Source organism: Protopterus annectens, chromosome 9.part0 (assembly GCF_019279795.1).
Source record: "Protopterus annectens isolate FY-2018-M chromosome 9.part0, PAN1.0, whole genome shotgun sequence".
In the NCBI taxonomy this organism is placed as follows: Eukaryota; Metazoa; Chordata; order Ceratodontiformes; family Protopteridae; genus Protopterus; species Protopterus annectens.
The window spans coordinates 1,271,529,013-1,271,553,557 of record NC_056743.1 but is presented as its reverse complement, the minus strand read 5'-3'; the positions used below and the strand labels follow the sequence as shown (position 1 = coordinate 1,271,553,557).

At 41.1% G+C, this 24,545-nt stretch overlaps 1 protein-coding gene across 1 annotated transcript in view; it reads left to right on the top strand.

Annotated features, from left to right (window-relative positions):
* The window catches only part of LOC122810654 (glycerol-3-phosphate acyltransferase 2, mitochondrial-like), a 938,290-nt gene that overhangs the window by 781,488 nt on the left and 132,257 nt on the right, over positions 1-24,545 (top strand). The window contains exon 12 of the mRNA XM_044082227.1: positions 22,987-23,042. Coding sequence (XP_043938162.1) covers positions 22,987-23,042 — 56 coding nt within the window. The remainder of the gene's footprint in view (positions 1-22,986; positions 23,043-24,545) is intronic.

Sequence of the window (24,545 nt, the reverse complement as noted above, 5' to 3'; positions counted from 1 at the left end):
CAGATCAGTGTGCAACTTTTTGAACGTTAATGGCCAGTCATTGTATATTCTGTTATATTGTATTGTATTATATTGTATTGCATTACATTACATTATATTCAGTGCACATTTGCACCCCGTCTCCCACCCAGTAGCCCACGATTACAGCACATTAACTCAGATGTGCTTGTGTCCAATTTTTCTTCTTTTTTTTACATTGTAATTCCCACATCTCTTAAAACTAAAAAAAAAAAAAAAAAAGTTTACTTTAATATCTTCATCACACACAACCGTCAATAAAAATAATTTACTGTATAACATGCAGTTTATGTAATTAAATGCTTTATACAGGTAAGTTACAAACATTGTTTACAGTTAATTTCTCTTTTTTTCCCCCCTTTTAGTGACCTTCCAAACGTCAGTGGCCTGAAGTGGAGCACATGCCTGTCTTTCCTCCCACAAGTTTAACAAATTCAACAAAAATCCAGTCTTTCCTAGCCTCTTTTGTAAATCCATCTTTCATAAATGTGGTTGATGCTTTACTCTCACATTTATTCACTAATTTCAGTGTTGCTGGTCTTTTTCCTGTTCATCTTCATCTCCTAAACCTAGACTCTGTACAAGTCCTGATTCTTCTAGTCAACTCCTGTGCTTTTTTCTGTGTCTTGAGCATTTTTTCTCTGGATCATTGGAAAAAGTTTCACTGGCAAAGTCTCTCTATGAGCTTTATTATCAAAAGAATGAGAAGTAGGATCCCTTTCCTTTTGATTACTTTCTTTTTGTTGGACAGATTTTTGAATTTCCTCCTTTACCTGTCCTGCATGACCCTCCAGGAAAAAATATTCTTAAGATGGCTGGATATACATATCTGCCTCCCAACATTCACTGTTTGCTGGGATAAATCTGCTTCTCTTCTGCCTGGTGTACAGTGAATAATCATTTTCCACAAACAGACTACTGTCTCCTGTGTTCAATATTTTGCCCTTCAGCCACAGTTTGTCAGAATCAGGAGTTTATGCTGGTATGATGGCATCTTTACTAATGCAGTTCTTGGTTGCTTTCTCAGGGCCAGGTTTGGAGCATACACAAGTTGTGCCCTTTTAATGAATCCTGCTGTGGAATACCAGTCCAGTTATTTATTTGTGCTTTTATAAAATTAATACTAATAATTAATTGTTCCTTCCAGTTTCTCCACTACAGCAGAAAATCTCTGGTTTTGTCTGCGTGCTCTGTTCTGTAACTACTATTTTCTTGAAACAGCTCTTCTTGGACACGCATATTCAGCGAGTCTTTTTTTCATTTCGACCTCTGATTTTTGCACTTCTATCAGTTCATCTGAATAGCTGTTTAAATCTTCTTCCATTTTTCCAGACTTTTGTTATTTGAGTTGATATACTACTTCAGTGTTTCGTTTATTTTAATTGTCTGTGAGCACATTTGACTTAATTTTTTTTCCTGTAAATTGCAGGAAGCCATCTCTTGTACCAAAGCTGCACATAGAACTAATTTTTGCTGAACAACTGCAGGATTCTTCCCAGTCAGTGTTTTTCCTCACCTTTTCTAGTTTATTTTCTTTCAGGCTCTCTAAATTTCTTCTTTGCTGGCATAAATTCAGTGCATTTACTAGTTACTGAATTTTTCTTAAAGAGGCAGAATTACTGGCCCTTATCTATCAGTTTCTTTTGGCACACTGGGAGAGGTGAAATTAAGCTGTTGATCAGTGTGCAGCCATCTTGGAAAGCTCACAGCAAACTACTGTTGTCAAAATTATTGCAGTCTTCTCCTGTCAGAGCTTTGACTTCTTGATCCCTCCTAAGATTGATCCCTTTATGCTTGAAGGATAAGCCCATGGTAAAGAAATCCAAGGGCGAAGAGCGGTAAGAAGAATCATAGCAGCTCAAGCATCTGAGGTGCTAGCAGAGAGGGATGGGCCTGCCCATCTGGGGGGGGGGGGTGTGCATTCTTCTTGGTGGTCCCTGCGGGGAGGCATGTTTCATAGAGAGGATTAGCCCCCAGACCTAACGGGTCAGTGCTGGGGGGTGTCAAGGGGCCAATCATTTATTTAAATAAAAAATCCCTTGGTGCAAGCAGTCAGACACAACTCCCTCAAGACACCCTTAGGTTGCATGCTAGTCCCAGCCTTAGAATAGAGATACTCTGGGGGGTTGTAGAGTCTGGCTGACCCAGTGATGGATGCAGGTATTGAGGTAAGCCAGAAAGAATGAAGCAGAAAGAGGTGGAGAAGCAGCAGCATACGAGATAGCATAGGTTTGACAAGTGTAAGATCTGATAAAGGCAAAGGTGACAAGCCCAGAGATTCATCTTCAGGTCCTAATCCTAAAAAGTCTAGGACAGGAGCCTCCCTGTGTTTGTGTTTCCATCTGAAGTTTCTAAGCAGCCAGTTTTAGAAGTATCTGAGTAGTCACCTAGAAAACATGTCAGAATTGATAGCGTTTCTTTTTAGATATTGAAATGAGAAGGATCCTTATTCTGGTGAAAAGCTTGATTTGAAAAGGTGTGCGTAGCTTGTTGTATATGGTGGTGAAGAGATTCAAACCGAAGGCACAGTAAAGCTTTCTTATTACTCTGCAGGTAAAAGTTACGACCTATTTTATGTTGTCAAGAGGCATGTCCAGTCATTATTAGGCTTCAGAGACATTTTGAAAATGGGACTGCTTTCATTTAATAAGGAAATTCACCACAACTATAATTTTACCCAGTTTATTTTTTTTACCTATGCTGGTCTTTTCGAAGACAGACTAGGCAAGCTTCCAGTTATGTACTCCATGAAGTTAGACCTGGAGGTTAGTCCAGTTGTTAGCCCAGCTAGAAAAGTTCCAATAGCTCTGCAGGCCAGAGTCAAATCTGAACTAGATAAAATGGCGTGATTTGTCCAGTTGAAACTCCAACTGAGTGGGTGTCTTCCATGGTGGTAGCTCATAAGAAAAGCTCAGATGGCATCAAAATATGTACTGATCCACAAGATTTGAACAAGGCACTGAAAATATGTCATCATCCAGTGCACAGAAATGAAGTCACAGCCTTGATGCCCAATACCACTGTTTTTTCTGTCGTAGATGCAGAGTTCATTTTGGCAAATTCAGCTTGACAAAAAATCCTTGTTACTCACCACTTTCAGTACTCAGTTTGGAAGGTACAGATTTTTGAGAATGCCATTAGGATAAATTCTGCAAGTGAAGTCTTTCAACGTGCAATGGAGCAGATTTTTTCTGGGTATCCTTGTGCTGTTATTGTAGACAACATACTGGTAGGAGGTAATGGTGAAGCTGAGCATGACAGAAACATCGGAAAAGTTCTGGAAAGGGTACGTCAAGTGACTCGTAAGCTCAATCCACAGAAATGCAAATTCAGGCTGTGAAAAGTCACTTATTCACCACTTCAGGCTTACGAGACCCTTCTAAGCAAACAGCCATTCTGGAGATGCCAGCTCCAGACAATGTTCAAGCCCAAGTTTTTTTGGCATGACTTGAGTTAAATATCAGCACCCTTCTAAGCAAACAGCCATTCTGGAAATGCCAGCTCCAGATAATGTTCAAGCCCAAGTTTTCTTGGTTCGACTTGAGTCAAATATCAGCACCACTCATAGAGCTAACACATAATGATGTATCTTGGTCTTGGTTAGAGCAGCACCAGAGGGCATTTCATGTCCTGAAACAGAGAATTGCCAGAACACCTACTCTCAGATTCTATGACATTCACAAGCCAGTTACTCTTTCATGTGATGCTTCAAAATTTGGTCATGGTGCATTCATTCTACAAGAGGGTCAACCTTTTGCTTATGCATCCAGAGCTCTCGCCCAAGCTGAAATGCAGTATGCTCAGATAAAGAACCTTTGGCAATTGGGAGGGTGGCCTGATGGTTAAGGTGTTTGCCTGACAAACACAAGGTGCAGGGTTTGAGTCTCACAAGGGATAATTGGCTAAGCTTAAAATGGTTCACAAGGGCAGTTAGCTTAGTACTAACCTATGAACCTAATTGTGTTTGCATGTTCCGTATTCCATGATTGTGTATGGTAGACAGATCCAGATAGAATCAGATCATAAACCTCTAGTCACTGTCCTGAGAAAGCCTATGCATTCAGGTCCAGCCAGACTGCAACATATGATGTTGAGATTGCAAAAAGTATTATTTCAGTCTTGTCTACAAGAAAGGCAAACTTCTTTACCTTGCTGATACGTTACACAGATCACCCAGAAGTACCACTGAGCAGCATGACAATGACCAATTTGATTTTGAAGTCATGGAAGTGAGAAAGTTTTCTTCCACATGTCTTGATGAGCTGAGAGATCACACTGCTACAGATCCAGTTTTATAGGAGCTCATCTACTTTTTCAAAGAAGGATAGCCATCAAAGCAGTCTAGTTTATCTCCAGACGTGAAACCTTATTTTCCATACAGAGATACGATTTTGTCAGACAATGGTATCGTCATGAAAGTCCTAAAGTTATTGTTCCCAAGTCTTTGCAACACAAGTGCATTAGTGTCTTACATTGAGGTGACCCAGGAGCAGAATCAACCAAAAGAAGGCCAAGAGGACTTGTATTTTGGCCTTCTATGTCACAAGATATTGAGAGAGTACTTTCATCTTGTTCTGTGTGTAATAGTACAAAGCCACACATGTCTGACAGTGGTATGCAGTTTACAAGCCAACAGTTTAAAAGATTTGCCAGTGTGGGACTTTACTCATGTCACGAGTAGCCCAGAGTATCTGCAGCCAAATGGTTTGACAAGACTGCACGTTCAGGTTGGGAGTGCAAAGCGGTTACTAGAGAAGTCAAAACAAGACAGTAGTGACATTTTCCTGAATCACTTGAATCCAAGAAATGTTCCTCATGATAAACATCTTGGTTCACCTGCTCAGAGACTTCTGTCAAGACAAACCAGAACCACATTACCAGTTAGTAGTCAGTTGTTGGTTCCATTTGTCAAGAACAACAGGTCAGTGAAAGCCAATGTGTTGAAGAACGCCTTATGATAAGACCGGCAAACCACTCAATCCATTATGAGAGGGAGAAGTGGTAAGGATGCAAACATTCAAAGGTGATGATCGGATTGGAGTCATGAAGAACATTTGCCCAGAGCCAAGATCGTACATTGTGGAATCACAAGGATCAGAATTCAGGCAGAATTGTAAGTATTGTCCAAGCCTCTACCACAACATATAGCCTGTGAGAAAGACTCTGTCTCAGAGCAAGTTGTCCAGTGTTCCAGTTCCTAAAGACGTTCCAGAGGCCATTTCCATTCCTGTCATGAATCCCAAAGCAAGCTGTTCACCGAAACCTGTCTCTGTTTTTATGTCCAGTCCTGATGGTTATGTCACAAGATCTTGAGTGTCAAGACCATGTTCCAGATATACAGCAACTTTTACATGACAATATGAATCATTTGAGCATTGTGTTTTCTATTATGATTGTGTATATTGATGCATGCCTAACTGTATTCTTTTCTTTTAAGAGGGAGGATGTAGACCAGTGTGCATGTCTTTTTAAGAAACCTCCTATGGGCATGTACTAATGTATATATATATAACTGAGCACATGCAGGGACAGTGCCATTTTGTGTTAAGATGTTGTAGTGTAAGCTTGTCTTTGTGTAAGCTCCATCTGTAAATCAGTTTGTTTATAGTTATTGAAGTTGCTATCCATCCTAATGAGTTTTCATGTAATAAAGCTTCTTAAACTATCCCGCCTGCTTGTCATCCTTGGAGTAAGGGACAAGCGACACAATTCAATTAATATTATTATTTTATTTGCTTCATCTTTTTATATCGTATGTTATAACTGTCAAATGTTTGCTTTCTGTCAGTGAAACTTCACTGATCCAGTTCTATTATTTTCAGCAGTATTCCTCTCAAATTTTCCCAGCTAGTGTTGTTGTGAACACTTTGTAATTATGATTCATTATTGAAGTAGGTCTGTATGAACTATGATCAGCTTGGTCTTTCCCCTTTTGGTATTATTATCATTGCTATATGTCAGGATCTTGGAACTTGGCTCTCCCCTCTATAAAACTACTAAATAGCTCATTCTAAATTTTTATTATTTGTTTTTTTTTTCACTTTTCTTCCATCTGTTCCTAGTATTTTTTTCTGCATTTTTATTATTTGTTCTTTTATCCTTTTAGTTAGTCGTCTTGTATCTTCTTCCTCTAATTTGGGTATGTTAAGTAGCCCCAAATATTTCCTAATTCCCTCTGTACAGGCCTCTACCTCTTGATCCTCAGTTTATCATTTTTCATATTTTCCCATTATCTTTAAACTTTTTCCCCTGGGTCAATTTCACTTTTTCCAGAATCTGGGTTCTTAATCTTTGTAATCATTCTTTTCTGCCTTTTGCTGTCTTAATGTCTCTGCTGGGAAGCCGCAGTGGTATAGCGGTAGCGTTGTTGCCTCACAGCAAGAGGTTCTCCTGTTTGATTCTCGGCTGAAGTGCCTTCTGTGTGGAGTCTGCATGTCCTCCCCGCGGTCCAGCGACCTCCGAAAGACATGCGTGAATGGGCATGCCTTCCTTGAAGGTTGGGCGTCGGGCTAGCAACTTGGCACCATAAAAATATGCTGCCAATCATTAGCGGACTGAAGTTCTGCTGTGGCGACCCCTAACAGGGAAAAGCCAAAAAGACAAACAACAAATGTCTATGCTAATAATGTTATTGTTGTGGAGTTGCTGTAAAAAGCTGTTTTATTGCTATAGCTCTGTTCTTTGTTATCAAATTTCCTAAAATTTGATATTTAATTGATTGAAACTATGTTCCTTTATTTACTTAGCATTGGTTGACTGGGTAGCGCATTGATCCAGGTGAACCATTTTCAGTCTCAGCCCAGAGAAAGTGAGAACAAAGTAAAAGTACACAAGGTAATAGTTTGCAGTGCATGGGGGAAGCACAAAAACAGTCTTAAGCATGTAAGAGTGGCAAACAACCAGTCGACAAATAACAGCAATGCACAGCCAACCCAAAGATGAAAAACTTCTGACAGCACAAAAACCGAATCCCAGGTAAAATGGAAAAAGGAATTTAACATAAAACAATCCACGAAATCCAACTGACAAGATCAGTACAAAACATACAAGAGAACAGGGTTAAGTGCTTTCATCTGGAAATCAGACTTCATCAGAACCCCGAATAAAATTTGTTTTTGTTTTTATATCAAGTGTATCTCGGTATGTATTTGTTTACCAATTGTTTAATTTATTATTATTTTAGATTTATTTGTGCAGAGGCAAATGTATCAGATTTTGGAAAAGTTCCCTTTAAGAGTTTTGGCGCCAAAATTATGAATTATGAATTTGTATATAATGGGCAGAGTTATTTTATTTTATTTTATTCGGTGTTCTGATGAAGTCTGATTTCCAGATGAAAGCGCTTAACCCTGTTCTCTTGTATGTTTTGTACTGATCTTGTCAGTTGGATTTTGTGGATTGTTTTATATTAAATTCCTTTTTCCATTTTACCTGGGATTCGGTTTTTGTGCTTTCGGAAGTTTTTCATCTTTGGGTTGGCTGTGCATTGCTGTTAAGCATGTAAGAGCATTACCAAAACACTGCAGACACCCAAGCAACCACCACCTCAAGACATAGCACATGCAACACATAGTTCACAAAGTCAGTGTGCTAAACAGTCACAGCCCTTAAGGCCAAACAACATGCTAGACACACTTGTAATAGGTGACTCCATAGTCAGACACACTGACGTCCCGCTCACCAGACTGAACAAGGAAAAGGTCACAGTAAGCTGCCTGTCGGGAGCTAGAATCCGCCACATAACACAAGCACTCAGGTCACTCCACAGCAAGTACAAATATGACTCAATCATTGTACATGCCGGTGTGAACGACCTGAGACGTACCTCCCTGGACTACATGAAAAGAGACATAGAGGAGCTCTCTGATTATGCAGCCCAGGCCGGTATGACCCTGACCCCGAGCAGCATCTTACCCTCACCAAGAATGATGCCACAGTACAAAGACAAAATGATCCGTTTTAACAATTGGCTTAATTACTGGTGTCATTCTAAGGGGATCCAATGTCCGTCTGCTTGGGATGACATGCTTGACAAGCCACGCTGCTTCGCAAGGGATGGCTTGCACCTGTCACCCCTGGGCTTCCGGATATTGGCCAAGGCTCTTGCCACCCCCATAGTGCCTTTTTTAGGCAAGGCTCAAATGACAAACCTACCTCCCTAGAAAACACAAGTAGAAAAAAACTAAGGGTAATGCTGCTCAATGCCAGAAGTCTAAACCTCAAGATGCATGCCCTCGAAGCCCTCCTCAGTATGGAGAACATCGATGTCTGTGCAGTGACTGAAACCTGGTTCAAGGCTCCTGAGAGCACCCCAGCACTATCAGGTTTTACCTCATATCATGTTTTCCGGCCCCAAAACTTGGACCAAACCACAAAAGGAGGGGGGAGTATCCATTTTCATCAAAGATACCCACAGCTCCAGGTTAGTGGCAACGCACGAAGCATCGGAGACTATCCAGGTGCAACTAATCATAGGCAAAACTGCCTTACAGTTTGTAGCATGCTACAGACCACCCTCAAACTCAGGAACCCCACACAGCCTTCCTGAAGACACTGGAGAGTATGAATGTCTCTCCAAATACCATCATTTTGGGAGACTTCAACTACCCAAACATAGACTGGGAACATTACTCAAGCCCCAACACCCTAACCCAAAGGTTCCTAGAATTCATAAACTCAAATGCGATGGAACAACTAGTCACCATTCCCACAAGAGGAGACAATATACTAGACCTGATCATCACAAACATGGGGACAAAATGCTCCACACCGGAAGTATATCCCTCTTTGGTAAGATCAGACCATAAATTAATCTCACTGGAAATCCACATCCCGCCCCCACCCCCTGCACAAAAGACCACAGTGAAGAACTTCTCAAAAGCGAACTTCACACTTCTTAAGACTGAAGTGGTATCCTTCAAGGCCCCTGGGCCAGTGGAAACCACAACCCACACTGCTGAATCCTTTGCAAATTCCTTCTATGGGCACCTTGAAGAATGCATGGATCATGCAATCCCAAATAAAACCAAGACCCATTCCCCCAAAGGCAGGCGCCCGGTCTGGTGGACCCCAGCCATAAACAAACTTTACAACAGGAGGAGGAAGCTACTACATGACAGAGCAAAATCCCTAAAAGGGAAGGCATCTCTGATCAGTACTAGCAAAAAACTACGATCACTCATAAAATCATCCAAGGCCAACTTTGAGAGAAAAATCGCAAAAGACACAAAAGACAATCACAAGGCCTTCTTTAACTATGTTAGAAACCTGGGTGGAAACTCCCAGATATGCTCAGAGTTAGTCCAAAATGACACAAAATACACTGAACCCACTAACATTGCCAACATTCTGGCAGACAGGTTCAGTGCAAATTTCTCCCCCCCCCCCCCCCCCCAAAGGAGAAATAACTATCCCAGCAAGAGTGTAGCCTCCCTAACATCTCAGATGCCCAGGTGAGAGCCGCCCTCTCTAAAGCTAAAAACACAGCATCAATGGGGACCGGATGGTGTCCCGGGCTGTGTGCTACATGAACTCCAAGAGGAACTAAACCCACACATAAGGCTGCTGTTTAATCTTAGCCTTACTACAGGATACATACCCAAAGAGTGGCGTATGGCAACAATGGTCCCACTTCACAAAGGCGGTGTTTCTACGGACCCTGGAAATTACCGCCCCATAAGCTTGACGAGCCTGGTCTGCAAAGCTATGGAGAGGATCATTATGGAACTCATAAACAAAGACATTGGGGACCTACAGACATTGGATCCTACCCAATTTGGCTTTGTCAAGGGCAGATCCTGCCTTTTGAACTTGGTCGACATTTTTGAAACAGTCACTAAGGCCATTGATGAGGGTAAGGCAGTTCACACAGCCTACCTTGATCTTGCAAAAGCCTTTGACACAATACCCCACTCGGGCATCATAGACAAACTCACCAGCTTAAATGTAAACCCATATGTCACAAGATGGGTTACAAACTGGCTCAAGGACAGAACCCACAGGGTCAGAGTTGCTGGAGCTATGTCAGACTCTAAGCCAGTCACAAGCGGTGTCCCACAGGGCTCAGTCCTGGGACCCCTCTTGTTCGGCATTTATTTTTCCGAGGTACAGGCAAACATAGGAGGATTGTGGCTGACAAAGTTCGCAGATGACTGCAAACTGGGCGCCATAATTGATACTCCAGCGGACACAAACATCCTTCAGAGAGGCCTCATAGAAACGGATAATTGGTGCCAGAGCCATGGCCTTAAGCTGAACGCCAAAAAATGTATAGTCATACCCTTTGGGAAAAACAAGGAACCGACAAATTACCACATAGGTGGTAATCTATTAAGTACGGAAGAGGTAATCAGTGACCTAGGGACCCAGGTTGACAGTAACCTCTCATTTGACACTCACATTGCCAAAGTGGTTAGGAAGACCTTCTATGTTGCCCACCTTATCATGAAGGGTTTCACATCTAGATCGAGAGGTCATTGTGCCCCTGTACTCTTCTCTTATCAGGCCAATGATTGAGTACAGTGCCCCATTTGGGATGTATCTCACCCGACACCTGCAGCAGTTGGAAAGACCCCAAAAGTTCCTCACCAAGAGGATAAAGGGTCTTAAACATATGTCATATGCTGCCCGACTGAAAAAACTCCAGCTCTGTTCAGTCGCATACCGCCTACACAGAGGTGATCTGTGCCTGACGTACAAGGCCATGTCCAATCCGGAATTAATGGACATGCTTCACCTCAGAAAATCCAAATCCATCAGAGCCACAAGAACAAGAGACTTAAACCTCAACACAGAAATAAATAGGACGTGCTGGAGGGACAGATTCATAACCCAAAGGCTCCCTACACTCTGGAACAGAATCCCAGTCCATGTTAGGCAGAGCCCCTCACTGACTCTATTCAAGAGAAATCTCGACGAATGGATGGGAGATCGTAGGTTTACCCCGGAGGTCATCTCTGTGTCACTACTAGACAGAGGCACAGTAAACTAAACCCTAAAAGGGCGTAGTATTCTCATCTTAAGGGGTGGTGAAAGCCACACACACTCTGGCTAGGCTTATAAATGCCCTAGGGCAGATAGCCTAGTACGAACCTATGAATAGTGGAAGTAAATGAAAAAACAGAAGTTAATGCTGCATCCTTTCATCCCTACCTAGTCTGTTTGATTTTTCCACTGCCCATCCTAGTAGTATTCTTGTTTGTAACTCTCTAACTTTTCTTATCCCCTCCAGGTATTTGTGGTAACGTCTGTCCAGTCTTCTCATCCGTTTATGCAAACTAGAACCCTGTTTTTGGTCTAGCTCGTCCTGATATGCCCACTTTAGTGCAGAAAATATTTAATTCTCCAGTCACTATCCTGTTTCCTTCCTGAAAACTTACTACCACTTCCATAATTTACTTTGTCCTCTGTACTAGATTTTCAAGGCATACCTCTCAACTGTCTGATTTTCAGGGATGTCTCTGATTTTTGACTCAAATTTTAGTTCCGTCCCTCTTAATCCCTGCTAAATCTGGTGGATTTGGGAGAAAAGGGGGTGAAATATACTTAATAAATGACAACAATCAGAGATATAGGCTTATTTTACTTCAGAAAATGTATATTATTCACATTCTCTTATTCTGTCAGTCTCACATTAATAGTACTGCTATTTTAAAGTGTCCCTGATTGGTTGAGAGCTGTGTTTCAAGTTAAGTATACCAACACCAAAGTAATTCTATTGCATAACCAGCATCCTCTTACCGTGACATATCTACTTTGCCTAGCCTTCCTTTCTTCATAGATTCATAGTTGTGTACTAGGCTAATGGCCCTGGAGCCTTTACAAGCCTAGCCCATAGAAGTGCCCTGGCATTGTGCCACCCAACGTTAGTTCCTACTAACTTTATCCCAAAACCTGTTTTTTTTTAACACTTTTCATCACCCCATGTTTTCTTTCTCTGATTCTACAAAAAAATCATTCTTTGCCGGTATTTTTTTTTTCTGAATGTTCAATGCTCATTTACTTTCATATGTGCTTTCTGAAGCAAAATAATTTGTGTTGCTTCTATTATATAAGCTAATACCTTCTTTATTCTCTGTCATCGACCAGGCCATTCACATTCCACACTAATATTCTTAACTCATTTGTAATGTCTTATTAATTGTATCTTACTTGTGAGCCCCTCCCCTCCCCTCCTTTTTGTCCTGAAATATTCTTTCAAATAATCCTACTAACATTCCTTTGAGATGTCTTTTCCAATTTTATCACCAATTTATGGTCCTTAACATTCTTATTAACTGTTCTCAGCTTTCCCTTCTTAACATTGTTTTCTTAACAATGTATAAAGCAGTTCTTCTACCTCCATTTCTAGTGCTGCTACTCCCAGTAACCAGTAGTTCTGATCTGATGTGGTCTTTTTTTATTCTTCCTCACTAAATGGTTGAAATTCCAATCCTCAGATCCAACTCTGTTGCATAGTTTAGATCCAAATCTCGATCTCCTCCATCTACCCATAATGCCCTTGCCCCATCCCCAATACCTCAGATCTCATTTACCTTCATCGCAGCACACAGACATGGGATCCTCTCTTGTAGCTTTTGTGATTTTTTTTTTTTTACTAGTTAAATAGTAAACCCTCCCAAATACCCTTGTTGGTATTTTCTGTTTTATCTCCTCTGTTTTTTCCTATCATATTCAACAGAGTAATTATTTGATGTCATTGCTTATACTCTTCGTTTTTTTTTAAAAAACACACTTTTTTTTTTTTTGCTGTATTTCACTGTAGTTCTTTTTGTGCTGTCATGGCTGACAAGCCAACAGGTTTTAAAAAATGCACTGCTTGTGGCCATAAAATCCTCAACTCAGATGCCCACAAGGAGTGTGTGTGTACTGCTTGGGGCCAAGTCACTTAAATACGAGCTGCTCAATCTGCACAGTCTTTAATTCTTGTGCCTTAGCTGACAGGCGAAAGGGTTTGCTTTCCTCTCTCATCTTCAGGGGCTCAAATACGTAGTAAATCATCAAAAGCTCCATCTGAGCATAGGAAATGGTTATCTCTGAAGTCTCCCAAGACTCTGTCAGAGCCATCCTCCAAAGTCATTAAATAGTTGGAAACGATTTTGATGAATTTGAAAAAATATACAGTGGATCCTAAGCCCTCAGATCCGATTGTGATTTCTGCTAATCCGATCACTCAAGTTATGGATCCGAAGCCTTAAGATCTGATGCCTAGTACGTCATACAGTCCAAGCACTCATTCTCCTGAGTTCCTCCTTGGTCTTATTTCCCTTAGAGCTCCATTCTCCTTTCTTGCAGACCCCAGAAAAGCACTCTAGTCCTCAGTCGACTACATCATACATCGGGTCCTCCATAAGTCCGTCCGAAGCAAATGTGGATAGGATGATGTGTAAGCTCCTCAGGGCTCCTATCCAGATGGGGGTTATTTCAGCTCTGTCCCCTATTGCATTTGTGAGTCTTATGCCACTGCTCACACAGTCTTATGTCCTTCTTCGATATGATCTTTAGTTTCTGAGCCCCAGAATCCATCATTCGCTAGAGTTCCAGAGCTGGAGCTGAAAAGAATTGCTACTTCAACTCCGACAGCTTCCATGACTGGTTGTGCTTTTATGCCTTCAGATCGGAATGGGTCCCAGAGGTGAAGCGTTGGCATCGGATCTTTGGGGGCCTGGATCTATTACAGTGTTGTTGGATCCATCCCTGCCCTTTGGAGCCTCAGCGCTGCACAGCTCAGGTCTGATTCTCTCCTCCAGGCACTGATGGGTTGGAGTTGTGATCTACCCATAGTGGAACACTTGGCTCCAGTGCAAGTGGCCAAAGCTTCAATGGGTCCATCTGTCTTTGAGGTTGTGGAAAGGGTTTTTTCTCTTTCTAGAGATATGGTCTCTTACACCTTGGACCCAACCCCTATCCTCTGGCTCCAAGCTCCGAGTCCATCAGCTCTATTTCACAGGGACCTGTTCCACCTAACTTCCAGTCAGTCCCCATGGAGGAACCCCCACTGTCTTCTGATAACTCCCCTGAACATCCCCCTGAGGAGGACCATTTGAAGAGGATGTGCAGAAGAGGCACCTCCCCCAGCTAATGAGCTTATCGATCTGGTCTCTCACTGGACATGGAAGGAGCCAGATTTCGTTGAAGCAATCCTGCATCACCCAGACTAGTTCTTAGTCCCACCAAAGCATAAACTCAACTGGAGCAAAGGAGTCCCTTGCAGATGCAGTAGTGGTGGTGGCAGCCACTTAAAAGACGCTAGCATTGCAGAGCTCCTCTGTCCGCCTGCCCAACGGAGTCTAGGGAGGTGGATAGATTTGGAAAGTATGTTTTTGCTTCAGTGACCTTCACTCTGAGGTCCCTGAACTGTCTGGCACACTTTACAAGGCGACAGAGAGATCTGACTAAAGAATTGTCAAAATATTTCTCTGAGTCCATGTGTGCACAGGATTTCAAAACCTCTTTTCAACTGGACACTGTTTTGTCAATTTCCAATGCTTCTATGAGTTTGATCTGCCATGCAGCAGAAGGTGCCTCATGGGCATCTAGTTCAGGTATTGCCATAAGGAAACATAGCTGGATTTTGCTATGCAACTTTGCAGAGCCTCTCAAGGCATAGGTTCATAGATTAGTACTAGGATAACTCTCCTTATGAGTCATTTTAAGCTAACCAGTTACCCCATGTGAGAATCAAACCCTGCACCTTGTGTCTGTAAGGTAAACACCTTAACCATTATTCCAACCTCCCACCCAAAACGACTAGCTTACTGGCAGTATGACCGTGGTAGGACTTGAACCTACAATCTTCTAATCCAAAGTCCAATGCCTTATCCATAGGCCACCTGGCCGACTGGCTATGTCACCTTCTCTCAGATTTGATAAGATATTTCAACAGTAGCGTCTTTCATCAATGCTGCCTTTGATGGAACATCTGTGTTTAGCCCTTCTGTGAAAGAAACACTTACCGTCAGTGAACAAGAAGGAAAAAGACCCTGTCTGCCTTGGGAATCAAGTTTTCTACCCCTCAAGGAACTTTCTCTATATATCAGAGTGGTGGTATGAAAATCTGGTTCCGCAAATCTCAGTGACTTTCCAGGATCCATGTGGAGACAACTCCTTCAGAGGCAGAGGAGACAGTTCTAACAGTAAACAGTCACCCTCAAGGCAGAGAATGCCTGCAAAATCAGGGTTTCCGAGATTCCTTTCTGTATAAACCCTTTCAGCACTCCTGAAGTGCTACCTGACTGCTCACATTTGGAGGCAGTTGGGGGATGTTTGTCCTTGCACCCAGATGCCTGGGCTGCTATAACAAGAGATTCCTGGTTGCCAAGACTAATATCCAGTGGTTACGTCATACCATTTTCCCAGCCCCCACTCTCCAAAAGAAAGAAGCTTCCTGACATCCCACCCAGTCAGCAGAAGGCTACAGCACAAGAAATTCAAAAGCTGCTAAACAAGAGAGTCATCCAGGAGGTCCCACCAGATGAAACAGAATTCAGAACTGACTTTACTTTTTAGTGCCAAAAAAGACAGAAGACCCGAGACCAATTTTGGATCTAAGCAAACTAAATAAGTTTGTGAAAAAGTCAAAGTTCCAAATGGTCAGGGTACACAATTCTGCCATTTCTACTCAAGGGTGATTGGATGTTCTCTATAGATCTTCAGAATGCATACTATCAGAATGCATACTATCACCTCAAAACAGACATGCGTTCCCGAAGATTCTTACACTTTTGGATGGAAGCCAGTCATTACCAATTCAGAGTCCTGCCCTTTGGGCTCACCACAGCCCCTAGGGTGTTCGCCAAATGTATGACAGTGGTGGGAGCTCACTTGACACTACAAGGATTCCCAGTACTTCCATACCTAGATGACTGACTCCTCGCCACCTCTACCATGCATCTTCTACAACAGTCCAGGGACTATTTGCACCAGATTTGTCATCACTAGGTGGTATAGTAAATTATGCTAAATCAAACCTCACACCAGTACAGAATCTAGAGTTTGTTGGTACAGATCTGAATACAACAACACAAATTGCCTCTTTGTCTACTCATCGCATAGGTGTACTCAGATTTCAGGTACATCAACTTCAATCTCATCCAACCCTTACAGCCAGGCTAATCCTCCGAGCTTTGGGATCTATGGCTGCAGCAGTAGTTCTAGTTCCTTTAACACATTATTTTATGCATGTCCTTCAATAGACCTTAGCTGTTCAATGGTCTGTCTTTGACAAACCTGGTTTCCAGTCAAGATTCCACAAATATGCAAACGCCATACCCCACTGGTGGATCCAATCAGATGACATTTATATAGGCCCTATGTTCTTCCTCCCCTGTTGGCCACTGTCACCACAGATGCCTCCCAGTTGGGGTGGGGGGACATTACTTGGAAAGGACAGTTCAAGACACGTGCCCCCCCCCCCCCCCGAGAGACCAGTTCGCATATCAGTGTCCTAGAGATTAGCGCAGTCCTCTTAACATTGCAGACATTTCAAGATGCTCTTGATGTAGGGACTGTTGCTATTGAAACCGACAACGTGTAGTCTTGTACATCAGGAAACAATGGGGAACCCGGTCTTATCCCTTCTGCCAAGAGGCTGGGAGTGCGGCAGTTGGTGATCTCATCCAGCTGCTTTCTAGTAGCAATGCATATTCCAGAGGAATCCAACACACTAGTGGACAAAACTAAGCAGGTCTGTTCTAATGCCTCATGAGTGGTCTCTCAGTCAATCAGTGGTGAAGAAAACTTTCCATTGTTGAGGCCACCCTTGCTGCAATCTCTTTGCATTCTATCACAACAACAAGTATTTGGACCTGATCCCTCCTCGGGGGAGTCACAGAGAGATGGTGTAGTCCAAGTTTGGCCTTCCAGTCATCTTTGCATTTATCCCCACTTCCTTTGATCCCAGAATTTCTACAGACAGCAGCTTGGTTGAAGAGCTCAGTCATCCTCATTGCTCCTTTCTGGCCTCCTCAGTTGTGGTTCCCCTTCCTTTGGTCTCATCTTCATTATCCTCCCTGGATACTGGACCCAATTCCAGATCTTCTCCCACACCCTTCAAGGATGAATCATCCCAATATCTCAGCCCTCAAGCTAACCACATGGTTTCTCCAGTTCCAGTAATAGCAAGACAGCTCAGGCTGTCTTCCCCAGTACATACCATTTTATTATTCTCACAAAAAGACCTAAAAAGTTTAAGCTCAAATGGAAAAGATTTTTTTTCTTTGGTTGTTAAGAAACAACACTGATCCTTTTAATGCTCCTTTTTCTGTTGTTTTTGATTTCCGGCTGCTCTTTTCAAAGGAAGATCTATTTTTCTATGATTAAACTATTAAACTACAGTTGGCAGCCGTATCACATTTTCATATAAGAGATAAAAATTATTATTTTGCTACTTCTAAGTTATGTAGGGTTTTCTTGAAGGGTACTTTCCTCCTTAGACCCCCAGTAAAGGATTCTTCACCTCCATGAGATTTGACAGTGGTATCACAAGGTATGATGTAAAAACCCTTTGAACCTTCAGCAAAAAAATATTTAAAGTATCTTTCATGGAAAACCGCTTTTTTAGTGGCCATCACTTCTGCTAAATGGATTTCTGAACTCCAGGCTTTTTCATCAAAAACTCCGTACATTATTTTCCATAAAGAGAGGATTTCCTTACAAACTAACTCCTTTTTTTTTCTTTTTTACAAAAGGTGGCTGCTGAATCTAACATTAATCAGTTCATTCATTTATCAGTTTTCTTTCCAAAGTTTTCAAACAGAGGAGAATACTCACTACATGTTCTAGATGTGCACAGACAATTATGCTTTTATTTCCAGAGAACTAGAGATCAGAAAATCAGACCAGCTGTTTGTTTCCTTCTCAAAAAATGTCAGCTGGGTTATTCAGTATCTAAAATTACATTGACTAAATGGATAACTAATTGCATTTGTTGAATCCTATTCCCAACAAGGAATTTGTCTACCAAGACGGCCTAAAGCCCACTCAGTTAGATCCATGGCCACTTCATCCACTTTGGGGTAGAGAATGTCTCTTGATGATATTTACACAGCAGCCACATAGTCCAATGCGCACACCTTTGTTATTCATTACAAAATTTATCTAATCTTCAGAAACAGTGCAGTTCTCTGGAATATCCTTCCATGTGGGCCTCCCAAGATTCACATAGCTGGGGACTCACTCCATTTGTTGAGGAAGAACGAAAAGGACATCAGATTAGTAATTATGTACTCATCATAACTGGGTATCTGTGTTGTCCATTTTCATTCTTCCTCAGCCCCCCCCCCCCCCCAAACACACACACACGCATCCCCCTTTCTTTAACTTCTTAGTGTGTATTTTATAGCTGAAGACTCTTGTCTGAGGTACTGGGGATGGATTATGGCATTATGGGTAGAGGGTGGAGCTCATGAGTTGGATCCAAAGTCTGAAGTATGCAGCTGAGTTGGATCCGGGGATTGGATCTGTAACCATTCATTGAGGAAAAATGGAAAACACAGGTGCCTAGGTATAGTGAGTACATAACTTATAATGTTGTCTCCTTTCTTATTTTCATACATGTTTTTAAATGTTAAATCTTCCTAGTTAAACAATTGTCACTTTCACTTTGATATCGGACTCTCAGACCTGTTTTTTTCCTGCCAGTCTTGCCTAATTATTTCTGTTACTGATTAATTTTCCCTCAGTGTTTACTATTTTCCTCCTGTAATTTTATGTGCATTCTCCTTTATAAATTAGGAATGCTCGCATGCCACTTCCTTTCCAAAAAGCTCAGCCTTGCTTTATATTTATTTATTTATTTGACATTTGTTTACCGGGATGGTCCATCTGGATTACATAACTCTTTTTCAGTGGAGGCCCGGGAGAAAAGCTGCACGTTTATGACTTATTTACAAATTAAGCATCTAAACTACTTATTTTATTATCTTCATCCTCTCCATGGCTATCATTGCTGATCTCACTGGGGTCACCTTATTCTATCGATCTAGCTCCTTGGTTTTTTTCTTGAGGCCATCTACTTCTGTAAACTTGTTTAACTGCCTCCTGTGACCGTGATGGTTAAAGACTGCATATTTAACTTCTTTATTTCAGTACAAAGCTTACATAATTATTTTCTCCCATCAGAATTATTGTCCCTTTCTTCATTTTAATTAAAGTAATCTGCGTCCTTGAAAGCTATAAACATAAAATAATGTACACTGTCTAAATAAAAACCAGCCAGTTATTGTCCCTTCTCGTATGGTACACACACTCCCTCTGTTTGAATGCATTTTTAAGCAGATAACAAGAATGAGGAAACAAAATTTCAGAAGCTTTTTTCTTGTATAGCATTTTTTTCACTTGTCACGGATTGTCATAGGCACTTCCAGTCTTGACTGTGTCAACCAACTTATTTATTCTATTTTTTTCTGCTCACAATTCAGTTTCCATCCCAGTATTTACTTTTCTTCCCCATCTCTTCGGCCAGCACATCCAGAATGTTGCTTTTGATTATGGCTCTGAGCGTGACCTTTTTTTGTCCTTTCCTGTATATCTTTTGGAAGACTAGGAATGGTTTTACTGGGGTCTTTCTCCCACGACTTTTGAGTCTCTCTTGCATGATCATTTTTCTGACTGTCTGTACCTTCCATTTGGCCATTTTTCTCTGTGTTCTCTCGTCTCCATTAAGATCTTCATATGATAGTTCCAGATGCAAATGTGTTTCAATTCCCAGGGAGATGAAACTTCCTCAGTGAGGCTGTATAGCTTAAGACTTCCTCACATTTTTAATGGGGGGAATAAATGTATTCCTTTTACTTCTCATCTGTTCTGAAAAGTCATTGTCTACAAAAGCCCATGACTATCCAGCCTTCAGTGTTGTTTCCTCCTTAATTTGGAGAGTATTTCTTTGTTGATTTGTTTGCAGTTTGATTAGTATGGGTGTCTGTTGCTTCTTGGATATTGTTTGTAACATATTTAATCTGTGAGCCCTTTCAACTTTTATTTCCTGAATTTTAATTACTGTTTGTTCCCTTAATCTGTCTTGTCAAATTGTCTTGCATCTGTGCCAGTTCTGTCTCCTTAAAGTTTCTTCCATCTCTTCAATGTTTTTATTATTTGCAGCAGTGCAGTCCGTGTTCCACTTATTTTAAATATCTCTGCATGCACCTGCTGTATTTTCTTTTCTACAGTGTTATGGCTGCCATTTATTTTGCTGTGTTAATTATTTGTTTCTTTCCCCCACCATTCCTCCATGCTATTTTCTTCCCATTTCCTTCTGCAAAGACACTTCTGCAGTGTTTTATATATAGATATATATATATATAATCTGCTGCCATACTGGAAGTCTCTTTGTCCAGAAGTCTTGAGCAAAGACGTCGAGAGGTGTTTTGGTGTGCTCCTGTTAAATGTGCATTTTTTTGGCAAATTGCTGTGGATTGCAATCACTAAATAATGAAGGAAATCTTCATATTCTTTAGGGAAAATGCTTGATAATGCAAAGCTTGTTTTTCTAGCAACTTTCTAAGTATAGGAGGGCAATATATAAAATGTCTTCCTGATTATTTTATGATTTTGCCTCTGAGCCTTAAGTTAAAAAAATAGAAATGGCAGACAGGGTTTATAGTAGCTTTCACTATATGGTTCTGACAGCTGCTAGCTGAAATACATTTCTGGGCCATTATTTATGTGTGTGTTCATTCATTTGACCTCAAGCAGACATTTGAGCTGTACACAGTTAAACACGTGTCTGTAATTGTTGGTCACATCTGTTTGTGTACATGCAGGGGGCAAAAATCCTAAACTTTCCTAAATTTTGCATCATATTTTGTTTTGTACAATTTGTGTTTTTCTGTCAAATTATCATGGATTGCAGATACTAAGTAATGATAGCCAGATCAGTTTCGAACTTCATATCCTTCATAACATTCTTGCTAATGCAAAACCTGTCATGCTAGCAACTTTCTAAGTAAATAAGAATATACAAAAATCTATCTAATTTTGGATCTTCATCCCCTATTTTTGAGTGAATGGAAGGGCATTGGGGGGTTTTGCAGTGGGTTGCACTGTATGGTTCTGATAGCAATGAATTGAAATACATTTCTAGGTAATTATATATTTATTCAGACGTCATTGCAACAAACATCTGAGTTGTACACTTTCATATGAGTTGACTGATGGTCATATCTGTGTGTATATACATATACATATCCGTATACACACACACACACACTGCAAAACTTCAGTAATGTTATGATGAGCTTGAAGAGCACAGGGCTGTGGAAAAATGTCTTTTGTGCAAAAAAAAAAAAAGAAGATTTTATAGGCAGTATTTTAGTCAGGAGGCAGCAGAATTTTGGAATGTTGACTGGTTCTACTTTATCGTATAGAATTAAAATGTGAGATTTATTTTTGCAGAAGGAATCGCATTAAAAATGGCCCAAATAGGCAATAGAATGTTAGGCTGTGTGGCTTGGTTAGAAATGTTAGAGCTGTTCATTTTCAGGCTAAGGTATCTCCTGTGTGTTTATTCTTGTAATTGCAGCATAGATATGTGTTTAAAGTCCCACAGCCATATCTTGGATAAATAAAAATATGCAAACTTTGTACTAATTCTGTTAACTAAACAATAGTTACAACTGACATGTATTGCAAGCCAGGAAAACTGGCTTTTGTGTATCTTTTTACATTGCAGTAAGGATACTTTTTTCTGGTACTGTTATTTAAGTGTACATCTGTTAGCACCACAAGGGTGACAAATGTATAGGCTGTACTTGCTGACAAGGTGAATTTACACATTCATGCCCCCAAAACCCAGGAAGTGAATTTATATTGCCGCGGTGGTGCAGCAGTAGCGTTGTTGCCTCACAGCAAGAGGTTCTCCCATTCGATTCTCGGCTGGAGTGCGGGAAGTGCCTTCTGTGTGGAGTCTGCATGTCCTCCCCATGGTTGGGTGGGCATTCGAAAGGCATGCGTAAATGGGCGTGCCTTCGTTGAAGGTTGAACGTCGAGCTGGCACCTCAGCGTTCGTCAAAATCTACTGCCAATCATTAGCGGGCCGGAGTTCCGCTGTGGCGACCCCTGACCGGGAAAAGCCGAAAGACAACAACAACATGCCCCCAAAACCCAGGAAGTGAATTTATACATATGCAAATTTAATGTGCCATTATTCTGGACACACTGCTATAATTTTTTATGGCCTGCTGTTCTGATTTTGAAAGCTGAGAGGTATGCCTGAAATATATGCTGCTATGGTATGACTGTCTTGCGTAACTTTTCTGTTATTGATTTTCACTTTTACTCAGTTATTGTTTGGGGTATGACTCCAGACTTGGACTTCCTTTGGCATTTTGTTGTGAAAGGATTCACCTTCATAGTTTTTGCTTTTAAGGCCGTCTCTGGTTTGCTGGGATTTTTTGGTACTGTTTGAGATTCTTCCAGCAGTCAACCCACTACAAAGGACTTCCAGTAACAGATATCGCAGATATGTCATCATCTCGACTGATCTGGAACAAGTCCTCTGTCGTGTGCACTTTGTAGCCCCCTTGTGATTGGATGGTCACTGCATCTGGCAGCTGTTGTGTCAGAGTTCCCTTTAAGGTAGACAGATATGTATATATCCTTATGTGGTGGTGTGATTTTTCTTTCTTGCACGTTATACTTGTTCATTAGATGTTAGTAAACAGGCATGCACAGGGTCTTGGCACAGTGTCCTAGCCTGGCAAATATTTTGTCAGGATCCAGCACGAGGCGTTGCACTGGTCAGCGCTGGATCTGAAGAGAGAAAGAAATAGCCAAGCTGGGGATTTCAGGAGGGGAAATTTCTGTGTGTGCCAACTAATGAGGACTCCTTCACAGATAACAAATATGTTAAATTCATATTTAGCTCTTCTTTGGGAATATATATTTTTTTACTTCCTCCATCTTGTACTTTTTAAAATGTATTATCTCACTGTACGACATGTCTCTAATGTGTGTATCCTTTTTGTCCAGCAGAGTGTGCAACACGAACTCTTGCCACCAGTGCAGTGCAGACCTTCAAGGAGCTGGGTGTACGTATTCTGTACTTTCTGACCGTATTTTCTTGCTTCTTTGAATGCATATGGTGGTATATAATTTTCTATAATCGAGAAGAGGGTATATAATGGACCATCTTCTAAATTACAGACCTTTGCCTGCTATTGCTTTGCATTTCCAGCAGTGAGCAACACAACATATTCATAAAGAGCTGGCTTGCTCTTCACAACTATTTTGCTGTTAAATGTCATCAATTTTAATTCAGTACAGTTACAAAATGGCAGATTTGTTTAGAAAAAAAAAAGTTTTGCTTAGCAGCAGGCCTTGTATGAGGTCAAGTTTTCATGACAAGTGTCCATATACAGTGCATTTTATGAGAAATCTGTTTGTTGGTTGCTGTATGTGAGCATGTCTGTGAAAGTCATTACAGGAAGATTACTGAATTCCTTTAATCGATGTTTTAGAATGTTGGAAATGGCCGACTCACAGAAACTGTGTTGTGTAATACTCTGAAAGGAGGATGAGGTTTGTTTGCTTCCCACATAGAATTTGAGAAGTGTGAAAAAAACTGTTTATGGTACAGTACAGTATATTGAGTAGCCACCTCTTCTTAGAGAAGCAAAACCCACTTCAACGTGTGGGCTTCTCTGGTTGATAACAAAGAAGTGGCACAAAAAGGGAAGCACTGAAGGGTAGGGAAATTTTCAATACCTACCCACTGAGCTGACTGCATTTTCTTAAATACACTCACAATTTGTGATATCCAAGACTATAAACAGAATGCTAGAATACTTTTGTGACTAGGTGCAAGTACCATATGTTTAGTATAATAAGTTCTTTCCCATGAGTAGATGCCCACGTATTTCTGTGTACATCCAACTTCTCGTTATGGCAAAGGAGCACAGTCATATCTCGAGTGGTTGCGTACCGATCCTTCAGGTGCATGTGGTGAGACTGTTCTGTTGTCAAAAGTGTTTGTGTGTCATCTATATTTGACCAATATATCCATATGTATTCATTGAAAGTGTGTGCATGAGTGGGAGATATCTGTAAAAACACATGGAATCTATGTTTTATACTAATGACAGATAACGCTTTTATATGTTTATATGAGTGTGTCAGTGAATAAGTGCTTAAAGGCGTTGACAGGTGGCTTTGCACAGGTGAAGTTTCTAGTGGTCAGAAGTATGGTGTGTGTGTGTGTGTGTGTGTGTGTGTGTGTGTGTGTGTGTGTGTGTGTGTGTGTGTGTGTGTGTTTGTGTGTGTGTATTTTGTTTGCAAAACTGTTTGGTTGAAAGTAGTGTGTATGTGTTGGAGAGTTTGTGATGTTTGTGGTTGTTAAGTGGTCAAATGTAAGTGATGAGGCTGCATACAGGTTGGGGTTGTAATATGTGATAATGGAAAGGTAATGAATAAAATGGGGTTGCTGTGTGTTTGGTGAGTATTGTGTGGGAGGAGTATGGGCATTGTGTAAAAGTTGTGTGAGACAGTTATTTGTGTGACTTTGTTCTTCGAAGCAGAACTTGAAACCAAAAATG